The following is a 15,072-nucleotide window of genomic DNA, read 5'->3' as shown; positions in this document are numbered from 1 at the left end:
AGGGACTTCCCTGGTGGTCCAGCAGTTAACACTCCACTCTCCCAGTGCAGGGGGCCCCTGTTACATCCCTGGTCAGGGAACTAAAGCCGCATGCCACAACTACAAAAATAAAATAAAATAAAGATCCCACGTGATGCAACTAAAAAAGAAAAAGACCCCACGTGCCACAACAAGATCCCATGTGCTGCAACTAAGACCCAGTGCCACTAGATAAATAAATAAATATTTAAATTTCACATTTAAAGTTTAAAACTTTTTTCCATGAAGATCTTGGACATATTTTTACATATATTCTTAGGTACTGAGGTATGTTTTTTATTGCTTTTATTAAAAAGTATCTTTTCAAATTGCACTTTCTACCCATTCTTTGATAGATTGTAGAAATATAGTAGATATTATTAATGCTTGTAAGTTTGCCTAAAGATTCTTTTGGAATTTCTATCAGAATGTATGTAAATGACAATAAGTTCATTTCTTCCTTTGCAAGTCTTATGTATTTTATTGCATCTTTCTTTCTTTTGTGCAGGATAGGATCTTTAGTACAGTGTTGAAAGTGTCATAGCAACCATCCTTGTCTTGTTTCTAATTTGAAAAGGTGTTTTCAGAGGTTAATTGAGTGTGATATTTTCTGTAGGCTTTTTAGAATACCCCCTGTCAAATCTCAAAGTTTCTTTCTCTTTCTATTTTGATATGAGGAGTGGATGGTGAATATTTTCATATACTTTTTCTCAATCTATTGAGATGACCATGTGTTTTCTTTCCCCTTTAATCTATTTTTGTGGTAAACTTAATCTATTTATGTGGGAATAATTTCAACAATTGGTCATGAAATGCTATTTTTTTTACATCATTAGACTCATTTTGCTAACATTTTGTTTAGAAATTTTGCATCTATATTTGTGGGTGAGATTAATGTGTCTTGCGCTGCCCCTGTTGAGATTCTGTGTCAGCATTATACCATCTTCATTCAAGGAGCTGAGGAACAATCCCACTTTTTCACTTCTTTGGTGAGACTGGAATCATGTGTTCCTTGAATGTTTGGTAGGATGTTCCTTTTTTTTTTTAATTTTTAAAGTCTTTTTTCTCTCTTTCATTTTGGATAGCTTCTATCATTACATCTTCAATTTCACTAATCTCTTCTTTCAGAATGTCTGATCTGCCATTAATCTTATCCAGTGTACTTTTTAAAAATATGTATTTACTTAGTCTGCGCTGGGTCCTAGTTGCGGTGTGAGATCTTCGTTGCGGCATGTGGACTCTTAGTTGTGGCAGGCATGTGGGATCTAGTTCCCCAACCAAGGATCAAACCCAGGCACCCTGCGTTGGGAGCCCGGAGTTCTACCCACTGGACCACCAGGGAAGTCCCAGTACATTCCTTTAAAACTTGAAAACTTTAAAACTATCTGTGTGTGATACTTTCTTTATAAGACTTTTTTCCTTTTATGAAAAGAATTTAACATGTTACTGAGTGCCTTCTAGTTCTCAGGAACGGTACTAGATTCTTATACAAGAGCTTGTTAGAGCTGCACATCAGCCCTGTAAGTAATCACCCCTGTCATTGAAGATGAAGAAAGTGAGGTGAAAAGAGTATGCCATTTCTCAGGGTCCCTCAGCCAGAAAGTAATGGACCAGGAATTTGAATCAAATTCCAGATGTCCAAAAAATGTTATTCATTCTTTTCACACATTGCCAGACAGAATTTATAAGAGACAAAGACAACTTGCAGTGTCATCATATCCTCACAGCCTGGGCTCAGGGTCTGAAAAAGTACTGCTACATGCTAGTAGATAGAGCCATCTCTATTTGCACATCTTTAGTTGATGGTAAGGCTGTGCATTTCGCAACATATACTTTATTTTTGTTTTGAGTGTTCATTAATTATGCTTTTTAATGTAATTTAAGTGTAAGTTTATAGAATTTAAATGTGTAGATTCATATGCAGTTGTAATAAATAATAAGAGAGATCCCACAGAAACTTTGCACAGTTTCCCTCAATAATCATATCATTTTTAAAACATCTTTATTGGAGTATAGTTGCTTTACAATGTTGTGTTTGTTTCTGCTGTATAATAAACAGAATCAGTTATATGTATACATATATCCCCATATCCCCTCACTCTTACGTCTCCCTCCCACCTTCCCTATCCCACTCCTCTAGGTGGTCACAGAGCACCAAGCAGATGATCTCCCTGTGCTATGCAGCTGCTTCCCACTAGCTATCTATTTTACATTTGGTAGTGTATATATGTCCATGCCACTCTCTCACTTCGTCCCAGCTTACCCTTCCCCTCCCTGTGTCCTCAAGTCCATTCTCTATGTCTGCGTCTTTATTCCTGTCCTGCCCCTAGGTTCTTCAGAACCATTTTTTTTTTAGACTCCATATATATGTGTTAGCATTCGGTATTTGTTTTTCTCTTTCTGACTTACTTCACTCTGTATGACAGATTCGAGGTCCATCCACCTCACTACAAATAACTCAATTTCATTTCTTTTTATGGTTGAGGTGTCCAGCACTGGATTTTTCAGGCAGTTGGGTGGAGCCAGGTGTTACTGCCGAGATGAGGACCCCTGGGAGAGCTCACACCACTAACATTCCCTGGGGCCTGCAGTTCTCTGTTAGTCCAGTGGCTTGGACTCGTTGCTCCAACCACAGGAGCTCAGGCCCAACCCCTGGCCTGGGAAGCAAGACCCCACAAGCCACGCAGCACGGCAAAAAAAAAAAAAAAGAAAGCAACGAACAGAAAAGAGCAGAACCATAACAAAGAATAAAATGTGAAGGAAAATTGGAAAAATTTAAAAAATATATTAGAAAACATAACAATAAAAATGAAACAATGGCAAAACAAAACAGAACCACAACAGCAATAATAATAATATGAATATGAATATAAATAAATAAAAACACAATCGAATAAAAGATAAAATTAAAAGGTAAGAATCAAAACCTTTTTAAACATTAAAAAGTTCCCTGTGCCTCCTCTATCAGTGTCCTTGTCCCCACAGTGAGCCACAGCCAACCCCCACCTCCCCAGTAGGGCTCCAAGACCTCTAGGTAGGTCTCTGGACCTGCTGTGTCAGCCCCACCTCTGCGTGTGCTCCTCTCACCAGCATCTGTTCCTGAAGCCGGCCTGGAGCACATGTGCCCATGCAGGCCAGCTGGGGCGCAGGCCTCCATAGGCGTGCCCACAGAGGCCAGCACAGCTGAAAGAGGCCTTGGAGAGGGAGCTGCATTCATTCCGCCTGGACCTGCATGGCCAGAGGCGGCTTTGATGGGGGGCGGTGCTCAGGCCCACCAAAACCCGCTTGGCCCACGGAGGCCTTGTGGGTGGCAGTACTCAGGTCCTCCAGGACCCATGCGGCCGGAAGAGTCCATGGCAGGGGCAGGACTCAGGCCCAGGCCTCGCATGGCCAGAAGAGGCTTTGGCAGTGGCGGGGTTCAGGTGGGACCCATGTGGCTGGAGGGGGGTCAGAGGGGCCTCAGGCCTGGGACCTGTGTGGCCAGAAGAGGCCTTGGCAGCGGGGTTCAGGCCTGAGACCCACACAGCTGGAAGAGGCCTTGGTTGGGGGGCTTAGGCCTGGGAACCATGAAGCCTGTGGGGGCCCCAGGGTGGGGTTCAGGCCCAGGACTCCAGCAGGCTTGCCAGGGCCCAAGTGGGCAGGGGTGACACTGGCTTTATTCCCCTCCAATCCCCCAGTCCCCCAAAGGTCCCTGTCCATGCCCGCTGATCCCCTCGCCGTGAGTGGGCCCCTCTGAGCGTAGGAGCCTCTCCTCTCCCCCAGCCCCCACTCAGGGGTGCTGGTCCCATCCCACCTCCACTTTCCTTCCCTCGCTCCTTCCCTCCTATGTCCTACCTGGTCACACAGGGATAACTCCCATCCCCTTAGGTGTCCGAGATCCCCCATCAGCACCTAGCAGGTGCCCTACTTGTGAGGAGACATGAACTCCACATCCTCCTATGCCACCATCTTCAGGAAGAGCCTCATGTTAAGAGACTCTTGACCCTATTTAAATCTCTTTTAGCAAGCATTTGCCCTATTTAGTTTTTTTAAATTAATTTATTAAATAATTAAATTTTTTTTTTTTTGACTGTGTTGGGTCTTCGTTGCTCTGCACAGGCTTTCTCTAGTTGCGGCGAGCAGGGGCTACTCTTCCTTGTGGTGCACAGGCTTCTCATTGCGGTGGCTTCTCTTGTTGCGGAACACAGGCTCTAGGCAACAGGCTTCAGTAGTTGCAGCACGTGGGCTCAGTAGTTGTGGCTTGTGGGCTCTAGAGCACAGGCTCAGCAGTTGTGGCACATGGGCTTAGTTGCTACATGGCATATGGGATCTTCCTGGACCAGAGCTTGAACCCGTGTCCCCTGCATTGGCAGGTGGGTTCTTAACCACTGCACCACTAGGGAAGCCCCCTGCCCTGTTTAGATTTAGTATGTAGGTCTGGCCTCTTTTATTGGCTGCAGTTCCAATGACAGTTTAGTTTTCTGAGCTTTTGCCATGCTATTCTGATTTGCTTCATTCTTCTGCTTGAGCTCGCCCTTGATCCCTATCAGTGCTGCCTGCAGGGTCCAGAAATGGCTTCCCTGGGCTTCCTGGCATTGCTAGGTGAGTGTGGGAATCCCAACCCACAGAACAGAGAGCACTTCCCCTGGCTGTTCTCCAGCTACCCAGTGCCAGTGGGCTTCTCACTCTATCTCTGCCATTGCCATTGGTAGAAAGAAGTGCCTACCTGGGACATCTGCCCCTGGGAAGGGCTGAAGCCATGGGGTCTGGGAGGTTCTGTGCTGTTGGTGGGGGATTGGGAGATACCAGTGCTGTGTTGCTTTCGGATGCTGGGTAGAGGACCAGAAGACACCAGGACTGTTGACACCCCTGCATGGGCAGGCGGACTCTCAACCACTGCGCCACCAGGGGGAGCCCTAGGAGACTGTGTATTCGTTTACTTGCCAGGCAGCCAAGCGTGAAGACTGCAGACCAAATCTCAAATCCGCCTCCCGAAAGAGGGCCTCGGGGTATTTAGGGGCTAAAGAGTACAGCGTGGGGAAAGGTGATTGGAAAAAGGTGTGATAGTCTCCGTTCTGTGCGGCCGTAACTAAGCTGCCCGCCTCTGCAGATTCAAAAGGTCACTGAGCGGACACCGGAGCAGGCGCCGTTGAAGGGTGGCGGTCCCACGCAGTCTTAACCAGCTCAGCTTCAACTAGACAGCTGACTCTGCAAAACAACCAGGCAAACATCTTACTATTTAGGCTTATTGCCACTGGGAGGAAATGCAAGTCTTTTGTAGCAACAATTAAAATGACTTTGATTAATGAAGGCAGATCACAAGTGACATGGATTTAACTAATGATTACCCGTGGTTTCAACAGGAGCTTGTACTGTGCCATAAAGCCAGTTTCAACTAATCTCAAAGAATCATACGGACCACACTCTCTGATTACAATGTAATTCAATAGAAATCAGAAACAAGGGCTTCCGTGGTGGCGCAGTGGTTGAGAATCTGCCCGCTAATGCAGGGGACACGGGTTCGAGCCCTGGTCTGGGAAGAGCAACTGGGCCCCGTGAGCCACAGCTACTGAGCCTGCGCGGCTGGAGCCTGTGCTCCGCAACGAGAGAGGCCGCGATAGTGAGAGGCCCGCGCACCGCGATGAAGAGTGGCCCCCGCTTGCCACAACTAGAGAAAGCCCTCGCACAGAAACGAAGACCCAACACAGCAAAAGTAAATAAATTAATTAATTTAAAAAAAAAGAAATCAGGAACAAAAAGATAACGAAAACCTACTTCTAAATAAATTATGGGTCAGAGAGCAAATCATAATGGAAATTAGAAAAACAATAAAACTGCAAGATAATGCACATACCACCTATTAAAACTAATGGCTTGCAACTGAATTTGTATTTAGAAGGGATATGTCTTGTCATCAAATACTAATGTTTTTTTAAAGACTGAATGGGAGATGAGGAAGTGTGGAGGTAAAATGTAAATTGTATTACTGAGGAGTTTGAAAAGGGAAGAAGGTGGGGTGCTCTGGGGGATGCGGGCAGGAATTCTGATGGAGAGAGGTTTGTTGCCGGTGACTGCAGGTGAGGGGAGAAGTGAAAGTCAGGAGGGTTGGGGTCAGGGTGCTGGAGCCCATTCGTCAACACCATTCTCAACTCCCTAATGTATTCTGTCACCACTTCATCCCTCTGTGCAAACACCCACTGCGTGCAGCTCTCTGTTTCTTACAGGAGAAAGTCCAAACACCTTGCCCTAGCGTTTGAAGCCTCACAAAGTTATAGAGATAAGACAGGAAGTGCCAGACCTGTGACAAAATAAAGAGAGCTTTTCTGCTTAAAAACATTCAAATCTGATCCACCCCTAACCCCCAGAAATAACTCTGAGCTTCAGCAAAAAGAACACTTTTGCCTGTAGATTCAACCCCCAGACCATCCCTTAGGGATAACCTTGAAATCATATGGATTTGTGCTGAGGAATTACGTATTTGAGAATTACTCCTGAAACAACTCAGGGGGAAAAGAAAAAACTTTCTTCATAAGATTTAGAATCTAATAGTCAACCAAATCAAATGCTTTTTTAAAAAATGTACTCTTCATATTCGGCATTTAAACACTTTAAGGAATATTAAAGCTGGATTTCCAGTGCTTTTGCACAGACTATACCAATATTGTAATCTGAGAGAGTTTAGAGGGGTCCCCCCCACCCCGTCCCCAACAAAGGCTTTTTATTTTCGTTGAAACAGAGTGAGACCTCTTGCCAGCATACCTGGAAGTCAAAGAAAGGCTTGACTCTCATCAAGACCCAGGCGGGGGGTACAGTTCCTTTAACTGGCAGTGTCCTGGGTCACGATGCTGAGCAGGGGGTGGGGTCAGGAGTGAGACCTCTGACATCTTGGCGTAGTCAATGTCCAGATCATTGGTCCTTTGGAATTCTCTGGGCCTGAAACGTGAATATTGATGCCCATATGAGTCTGTGAGGTGACATCGAGCTATGACAGAGCTGAGGAAACGCTCTATGGTCAAGGGGTCCCTTCCCAGTTTAATAACAGGTCGGCGAGGTGAAGGAACGGAGGTGCTCTTGACGGCAGGAGTTACTGAGCAGAAGCCTATAGGCCGGAGACTGTTGCTCCTGCCCCAGTGAGGGGCCTGCCACCTGGGAGTTGGGCCACGGGAGCACGTGCCTGCAGTGGACTTGGGGGAGACCAGGCCTTCCGTAATTCCTCCCTCCTCTTGGACACCACGTGGCCACCACACAGCCCTGCTTTCCAAACGGTTTGACTTTTTTTTTTTTTTTTTGCGGTACGCGGGCCTCTCACTGCTGTGGCCTCTCCCGTTGCGGAGCACAGGCTCCGGACGCGCAGGCTCAGCGGCCATGGCTCACGGGTCCGGCCGCTCCGTGGCATGTGGGATCTTCCCGGACCGGGGCACGAACCCGCGTCCCCTGCATCGGCAGGCGGACTCCCAACCACTGCGCCACTCTGGAAGCCCTGGTTTGACTTTTAATGTTTCCTTTCCTATTCCCACCTCCTTTCTGCTTTGCCACATATTCGAAACTATAGTATCATATTATTTCTGATGTTCTGAATCTACCCTGTAGCTTAAATACCTCACACATCACATGCTTTGGCGTTTGTCTGCTTTTCTCCTTGTAGGTAAAGAGGATTAAAAGCCATTTTATTTTAAGAAACCTCTAATGACAAGACCTCAGAATCTGTGCTTGGGAAGGGCTGGTTGAGTGAACAGCTTCTGTACCAAGTTTGTGCGAAGGAGCCTTAGCTATAGACACGGGGCCAAGTGATTGTCCTACTCCGGGTCTGGGGAATCTTTGGAGCGTCTGAGAACTGAATGCTGGGTACAGCATTATCACAAAGTTCAAGGTGTTGTTGTAGGTATAATACATGCTACAACCAAGATACATGGATGAATCTCTAGAGTATTATGCTGAGAGAAAGAAGCCAGCCCCCAACGAGTACATACTGCATATTCTGGTCACCTAAAACTAGAAAAGGCAAATCTAGATTGTGTGGCAGAAACAGCGCACAAGGAGGAAGAGAGTCTCGGGTGGCCTCGGCCTGCAGAGGCTTGAAGCAGGCTTTCTGTTCCCGGCCAGAGTTTGAGGTCAGGCCACAGCTGTGAGAGCGCTGAATCCTAGCCACTAGACCACCAGGGACCAGTGGCCAGTGACAAGGCCCTGGCCCATCAGCTGTGTAGAAATGAATTTCCACATAGAGACGGAAAGTAGTGAAGCAAGTGAAGTGTTTATTAGGAGGAAAAAGGGTACATGTGGATAGACACACAGGCGGGCTCAGAGAGAAAGTCACGCCCTCGTGGTAGTTTGAATCACTTTTATGGGGCCTTTTTTCCAGGTTTCCTTTGGCCAGTCATCTTGCTTTGCCTCGTTCTGAGTCTGTATTTGGTACATCTCAGGGTCCTCCCCTGTGTGCACATCTCTTAGCCAAGGTGGATTCTAGCGAAGAGGGCTGTGGGAAGGTTGACATCACCTACTATGGGGTGGCGCCCACTCCCTTTTTGACCCCTAAGGAGCCTTTCTGCACATATGTAGTCGGGAAGGTCTCTTTCTTTAACTTTGAGAACGAGGAATATGTGGGGTTTTTTTTTTTATCTCTTATCTGGGCGGGGCCCAGCCTCCTCTCTCACTCCTGCTGTTATGGAGTCTCTGTCCACAGGGAAGAAACTTCAGCTGTTCAGCCTGGGGCCCATCTATCTCCTGCCTCAAGACGAGGAGTGACTGGGGAGGGTCAGGGACTTCTTTGGGAAAAGGAAATAGGATTTTTATCATGGTGGTAGTTACATGGGTGTATACATTTGTCAAAACGCTCAGAATTGTACACTTTTTTGGGGGGGGGTGCTGTATCGGGTCTTAGTTGCAGCACGCGGGACCTCCGTTGAGGCATGTGGGATCTTTTTCGTTGCGGTGCATGGGCTCTTAGTTACAGCACACGGGCTTCTCTCTAGTTGTGGCCTGCGGGTTTTCTCTCCTCTTGTTGTGGCACGCGGGCTCCAGAGCATGTGGGCACGCAGGCTCTTGAGTTGAGGTCCGCAAGCTCAGTAGTTGTGGCACGTGGGCTTAGTTGCCCTGCGGCATGTAGGATCTTAGTTCCCTGACCAGGAATCGAACCCATGTCCCCTGCATTGTAAGGCAGATTCTTTACCACTGGACCACCAGGGAAGTCCCCAGATCTATACACTTTAAATGGATGCATATAAATGATATTATAACAAGTTGATTGAAAAATGTGTAATGAGAGAATGAAACTCTGCAAATACTTGCACAAGTTCTCCACTTTTCCTCCTGTTCTCAAAGCTGTCTTGGGCATTTATAACATCCCAAAATATGATTGCAATTTCAATAATTCTTGTGTGGGGGGTTTTTTTTCTTTCTTTCTTTTGCCTGCAGCAAACCTAACTCAGAAAACACTTCTAAGTGTAAGAGCCTTGACTTTAATTGGTTACATAACAACAAACAGAACACAAAGCAAACATATATTCATTTGCTCTTTCTTGCTGAACACATTCGGCACAGACATGCTTCTCACCATGACTCAGACAACAGTTCATACTTAAACTGCACATGCTCATTCCGCCTATTCTGATTTTTAATAGGGCTGCTTTAACTATGTGCTACACTTTCTCCCTACTGTTTGGGTTTGGCTCCATCTCTTCTTTTCTGTGCTAAGAAAAGGTAGCTCTTGGGCTTCCCTGGTGGCACAGTGGTTGAGAGTCCGCCTGCCGATGCAGGGGACACGGGTTCGTGCCCCGGTCCGGGAGGATTCCACATGCCGCGGAGCGGCTGGGCCCGTGAGCCATGGCCGCTGAGCCTGCGCATCTGGAGCCTGTGCTCCGCAACGGGAGAGGCCACAACAGTGAGAGGCCCGCGTACCGCAAAAAAAAAAAGGTAGCTTTTCATATTTACCACTCTCTTCCTACAGGTGGTGACTGTACAAGACCTCAGGGGGTCCTCTGGTTTTTCTCTTCACATGGGGAACAAATGAAACATTTCTGAACCTTCTTCCTTCTGACAAAGGCAGGTGCAGTGTACATGTGTGCAGATGTCCTCAGGCCTTGTCTGTGACTCCTCTCTTCTTGCCCTTCCAGACTCCAGAGCCAAGTGTACACCTGCCAGGTGAAGGTGAGATTGAAGACAAGGGGCTCCCCCCTTCTCCCGCAGAACCAGAGGAACAGGGGCGGAGCCGGGAAACAGACCACGACGCTTTTGAGACACTGTCCCACCAGAGTGAAAGTCAATCAGACACAAAAATTGACCCCTTTGAAAGTGCTTCCGACACAGAGTCCCTGCCTGGTGACCTCCTAGGGGGAATCTGCCTCACTCCAGATGGTACCTCTGAGGACAGAGAAGCACGCAGGGGATGCCGTGACACCCCAGCATCCAGCACCCTTCAGGAGCAGCATTCAACTGGTGTCCCTGGGCTTGACCCCAAAGAGGAACTAGATCTGTACCTTGACTTCAAGGAAGAGTCCTGCAAAAGTGGGGTACGAGCCTTTGCTGCAGTTGCTGGAGAGGTGAGGGCCGTGCACCTTCGGGAGGACGTGGCCGGCCCGGAGCGAGAGTTGCCACTGGCAGGGACTGCTGACCGCACACAGGGCTGTGCACAGGGGCCCACGGGCAGCTGCGGCCTCCCGCCAGCGAAGGAGGTGACCGTACAAGACCTCAGGGTGTCCTCTGATGTTTCTCTTCAGAAATCCAGGTCTGAGAGTTATCTGGACGTCCCAGTGGTCTGGCCCTTTCTTCTCTGGTGCTATGAACAGGGCCGGAGCTGGCCGAACATCCACAACAGGGACAGGGGAACTCAGCTGCCTCGCACAGCCCCTCCGGGAGCCAGGACAGGGAAGGGAAGTACTCCGGGCCCCGCACTGAACACAGGCTTGCTCCGCTCCCAGCCCGGCTTTGATGCCACCTGCCAGCTTCCTTTAGGGACATCACGCCTCCTACATGCCAAGCTTTGCCGTAGCGCCCCAGAAAAGACCGGTGACAAGGGCAAGGCATTCCCAAGGCACTGCTGTCAGCACACGACGACGCTGAACAGGGCCCATTCCATAGCAGAGTTTCCCTTAAGACACTCTGAGGGTCCTCTAGGGCAGAACTCTGTGAAGTTTGGGAGCCATGTGAAGGAAGCGACACAAGCGGAACGGGCTCTGAGAACACAGCACCCTCTTCACCCGGTCCCCACCCAGCTGTCTCATCTGCTTCCTGCTTCCCAGAGGAAGGCTCCTGGTTTGGAGGATCAGCTTGAACCCAGCGCTCTTAGCTGGAAAAGGGCCTCTCAGGACACGCCCTCTGAACGTCTCTGGCTGGAAAACCAGTCAGGACAGGATTCTGGGTCCTGCCCGGTCTCTGCACGCCTTACTGCGGCATTGGTGAGCTGCGACGCAGAGCAAGTGCTGGTACCAGCCGAGGGCACGTTGGGACACGGCCCAGAAAGCAGAACAGAGGAACCCCTAAGCGCTGGCCTGGCACCAGATGCTGAGGACGTGAGTGATAAACAGAGGCGCCTTCAGGACATTTCTGTTGAGGCAGGAAACCAAACCAGTAATTACACATCAAAGGATATCCTCCGTGAGAAAAGAAAGCCACGTGCTAGGGCCAAGTTCCCACATCATCCCAGCAATAGCAGCAGGTCGCAGGTGTGGAGCAAAGACTCGGGGGTTTGCTCTGGAGTAAGCAATCACTCAGACGCTCCAGAGACCACCCTGAAAGCAAACACGACAGACACTTCCAAGGAAGCAGAAGACGTGATGGTTCCAGACCCCAACTTCACGAAAAATGCCTTGCAGGGTTCTTCAGGAGTCGCAGCAGTCACCGTGTCTCACTGCCCCTGGGGGGGTGAGGAGTGTGACCAGGGGCACGAGGGTGGTGCCCCAGCCTTGGCAGAGGGCCTCCAGCTAGAGCCCAGAGCAGACACGTCTTCTAAGGGCACGCTCATCATTGTAGCTGTTGAGCAGAAAGGGCTGCAGGCCACCAGGAGGAAAGTGGGTCCTCTTCCAGAAACACATTCCAGTGAGTTTCTGGAGGAAAGACCAGGGTCTCCCTGCAGTGCTGGAGCGACCCCACGTGTGGTTTCCCGGCCTGAGAAACCACCAACGGACGGCAGTGAGTGTGAGCTACCGGCAGCCCTCGGACTGCGAGGTGAAGACCAGGCTCTTGGGCAGGTGGCCGCAGCCGCAGAGCTTGCGATAGTTCTGATCCCCCAGGCGGCTTCGGAAGAGAGGCCCCCGGGCGGGGAAGAGACGGCTTCCCAAGGGCGCGCCGCAGGGGGCCTGCTGAGCACAGGGGCGCCTGCGGAAGAGAACCCCCCCGGAGCCAGCCAGAGCTCCGGGACCCCGGCGGCCAGGGAGGAAGCTGCTGGGGCGCCCGGGGCCCAGACCCCCGAGGACACGCTAGGGGTGCGCGCAGCGGAGGGCGGTGCGGACAAGCGGCCCGGCGCCCAAGCCCCTGCCCGCACCCGTGCGCTCCGGCTGCCCGGACCGCCCCGCCGGCTCCGCCAGGCTTCGCGGGAGCCCGGGAGGCGGCTGGCGTTTCCCAAGGTGACCTCCTTACGGAAAGGCAAGCCCTCGGCCGCCGAGAGCCCGGGAGGGGGCCGCCCTGGAGGTTCTAACGGCCTCGAGGAGCTGTGCACGGACAGTCTGCCCCCGGGGGCCAGCGGGCAGAGCGCGTCGGGCCGGGTCGGGACAACTCCACGCGGCGCGCACGCCAGCGCCTCTCCCGAGATGGGCTTCCAGGGCGCAGGCCGAGGGCTCTCAGGGCTGACGGAAGGGGGCCATGTGGAGACGCGTGGGGACCTCGGTAGCAGAAGACAGTCGTCAGAAAGCTGCGACGCCAAGAGACTCAAAACCCCAGAGAAAAGGCTCAGCGCGAGGTTGGCCTCAGCTCATAAGACCTTTGCAAATTTTTTTGAGTCAAGAGTTTTAGAAAAAGAGGACACTGGTGACTGTTTTCCAGGTTCTTTCAAGGACCAGAAGAAAAAGAGCAGGCTGCACCAGACCTCCTGGCGCACCGTTCTGAAAAGCAAAGATGCCGAAGGCCCCAAAAAGCCCTCCTTAGTGAGTCTGGCTCCAGGACCGGAGATCTTGAATCCCCCCAGACCTTCCCCACTAGGCACCAGTAGCCACCGCGAGGACCAGGCAGAGGACAAGGAGAGCTGCTACGTTTTTAGAGATCACTGGACACTCCCACATTCCCCCGCACCTTTGTCATCCAGCGATTTGGTCTCTTCAGATAACAGGAGAAAAAGTGAACCAACTGTCAAATGTACAAGCGCTCAGGAAAGTGGTAAATACCTACCTTCAGGTAACTTTCCTGAAAAGTCTGGGCCTTTGTCACCCACCAGTCCTGGGAGGCAGCATGCTGGGATCAGCCACACCCTTCCCTCCAGCTCCATCTGTTGCCTGGTATATGGAAGCCAAGGTGTGCCCTGTAAGCCCCTGAGCCCCAAGCCCCAGAGCCCCAGGCCTGGTGCCCAGCGGGTGGATTTCCACTACTCTGGCAGGGGCAGGGCCATCTCAGCGGTTTCTCTTGGAAGCTCCAGCCATGTGGATAGCAGCTCAGAGGCCCCTGGAAGCCCCAAGACCTCCAAGGCCTGGACAAGCCTCCTACTTTCTCTGCAGGCACTAGACCAGTGTGAGAGGCAAGAGAGCAGGAAAAGAGGCCAGCATCCCTGTGGCCTGAGCACAGCACCCTCGCTTAAGGACCTTCTTGGGAGTGAGGTGAGTTATCTGTGACTCACACCAAACTGTTTATTTACCTTCTAAGGCGCGAGAAGGAGGGGACCACACGTGACATTTCCCTAAGTGAGGGGAGAGGAGGAAAAGGAAGGCCAGTCTGCCTTCCATGGAGACCGTCCCACGTACACACATGAATGCCCCACCTGAATCAACCCAGCCAGACCAGTTTCTTGGAATTTGCCAAACTAACAAGTGGGAACTGGCATTTCATTGTAACTTTGTGTGGTCTCCTTTTTCCCTGTATAATTCAAGCTATCTGAATTCCCGTGTGTATCAACTGCCTGTTCATAGTCTTTGGCCATTTTGTATCAGGTGACTGAGGCAGGCTTTCGTATGTCAGCCTTCATCCTTCCCCGCTGTGAAATTTAAAAAAGAAATTTCCTCACGTTGTTTTCTAGTATATTTATGGTTTTTTCTTTTTTTTTTTTTTTTTTTTTTGCGTTACGTGGGCCTCTCACTGCTGTGGCCTCTCCCGCCACGGAGCACAGGCTCCGGACGCACAGGCCCAGCCGCTCCGCGGCACGCGGGATCTTCCCGGACCGGGGCACGAACCCGCGTCCCCTGCATCGGCAGGCGGACTCCCAACCACTGCGCCACCAGGGAAGCCCTATGGGTTTATTTTTTAAATCTAAACCTGATCCAGTTGACTTTGTTTCAGTAGAAGGAGAGAGATTATTGGTGCTTCTGAAATTCCTGGTAAAAGAAAATGGTCTTTCCCCCAAAGCAAAGACATCCACCGACGACAGGGAACAGGGTGGTGGGTCAGGGACAAGAAAGGGTATATACCAACTTGGGATTTCTCACGAGTCAGGCTGCCCTCGGAAGGAGGTAGCTTTGGGGAAATTCCGGAAGAGTAGTCTTGGGACTGTGGAAGCAAACCTCCCTTTTCCCTGTCCGCTCCTGCAACCATGTGCCCTCGCCCCTTTGCTTCTTTAGACAAATAGGTGTAGTGTCTCCCACGTGCCCAGCACTGTGCTGGTGTGGAAGAGCCTCAGGTTCAGCGTTAGCCTCCGAGCAGGGCCAAGTGCAGGCGCCCTGCGCGCTGCCTCCCGGGTCCTGGCGAGGCCCCGCCTTTGGCGAGCCGGCCACGGTCTGCCTGCGGCAGGTGTCAGCCACCCAGCTGCGCCGAGGGTCTCCCTCTCCCCTGCGCTCAGGCTCTCTAGCCTTCCTACGGGTTCTGATGCGCACGCATACGAGGTTCTCGTAAGATTCGAAAGAGAAAGAGGAAGAGGAACAAACGTTTATCCAGCGCCTGCTTCGTGCCTGGCCCTTGCCTGGCCCCTTTCCAATCAGCTCACTGCTTGCTAAACACAGCAGGCTG

General features: G+C 50.6%; 1 protein-coding gene across 1 annotated transcript in view; it reads left to right on the top strand.

Annotated features, from left to right (window-relative positions):
• Positions 1–15,072, top strand: part of ARHGEF4 (Rho guanine nucleotide exchange factor 4) — a gene marked incomplete at its 5' end in the record, with an annotated part of 148,824 nt that overhangs the window by 5,515 nt on the left and 128,237 nt on the right. The window contains 3 exons of the mRNA XM_081242521.1: positions 3,109–3,440; positions 4,945–5,055; positions 10,107–13,733. Of these exons, the coding sequence (XP_081098647.1) occupies positions 3,109–3,440; positions 4,945–5,055; positions 10,107–13,733 (4,070 nt within the window). The remainder of the gene's footprint in view (positions 1–3,108; positions 3,441–4,944; positions 5,056–10,106; positions 13,734–15,072) is intronic.

The sequence above is a fragment of the Mesoplodon bidens genome (assembly GCF_964165515.1).
Source record: "Mesoplodon bidens genome assembly, chromosome: 8".
Taxonomy (NCBI): domain Eukaryota; kingdom Metazoa; phylum Chordata; class Mammalia; order Artiodactyla; family Ziphiidae; genus Mesoplodon; species Mesoplodon bidens.
Note: the sequence above shows the minus strand (reverse complement) of the source record. Positions and strands in the feature narration are given on the sequence as shown.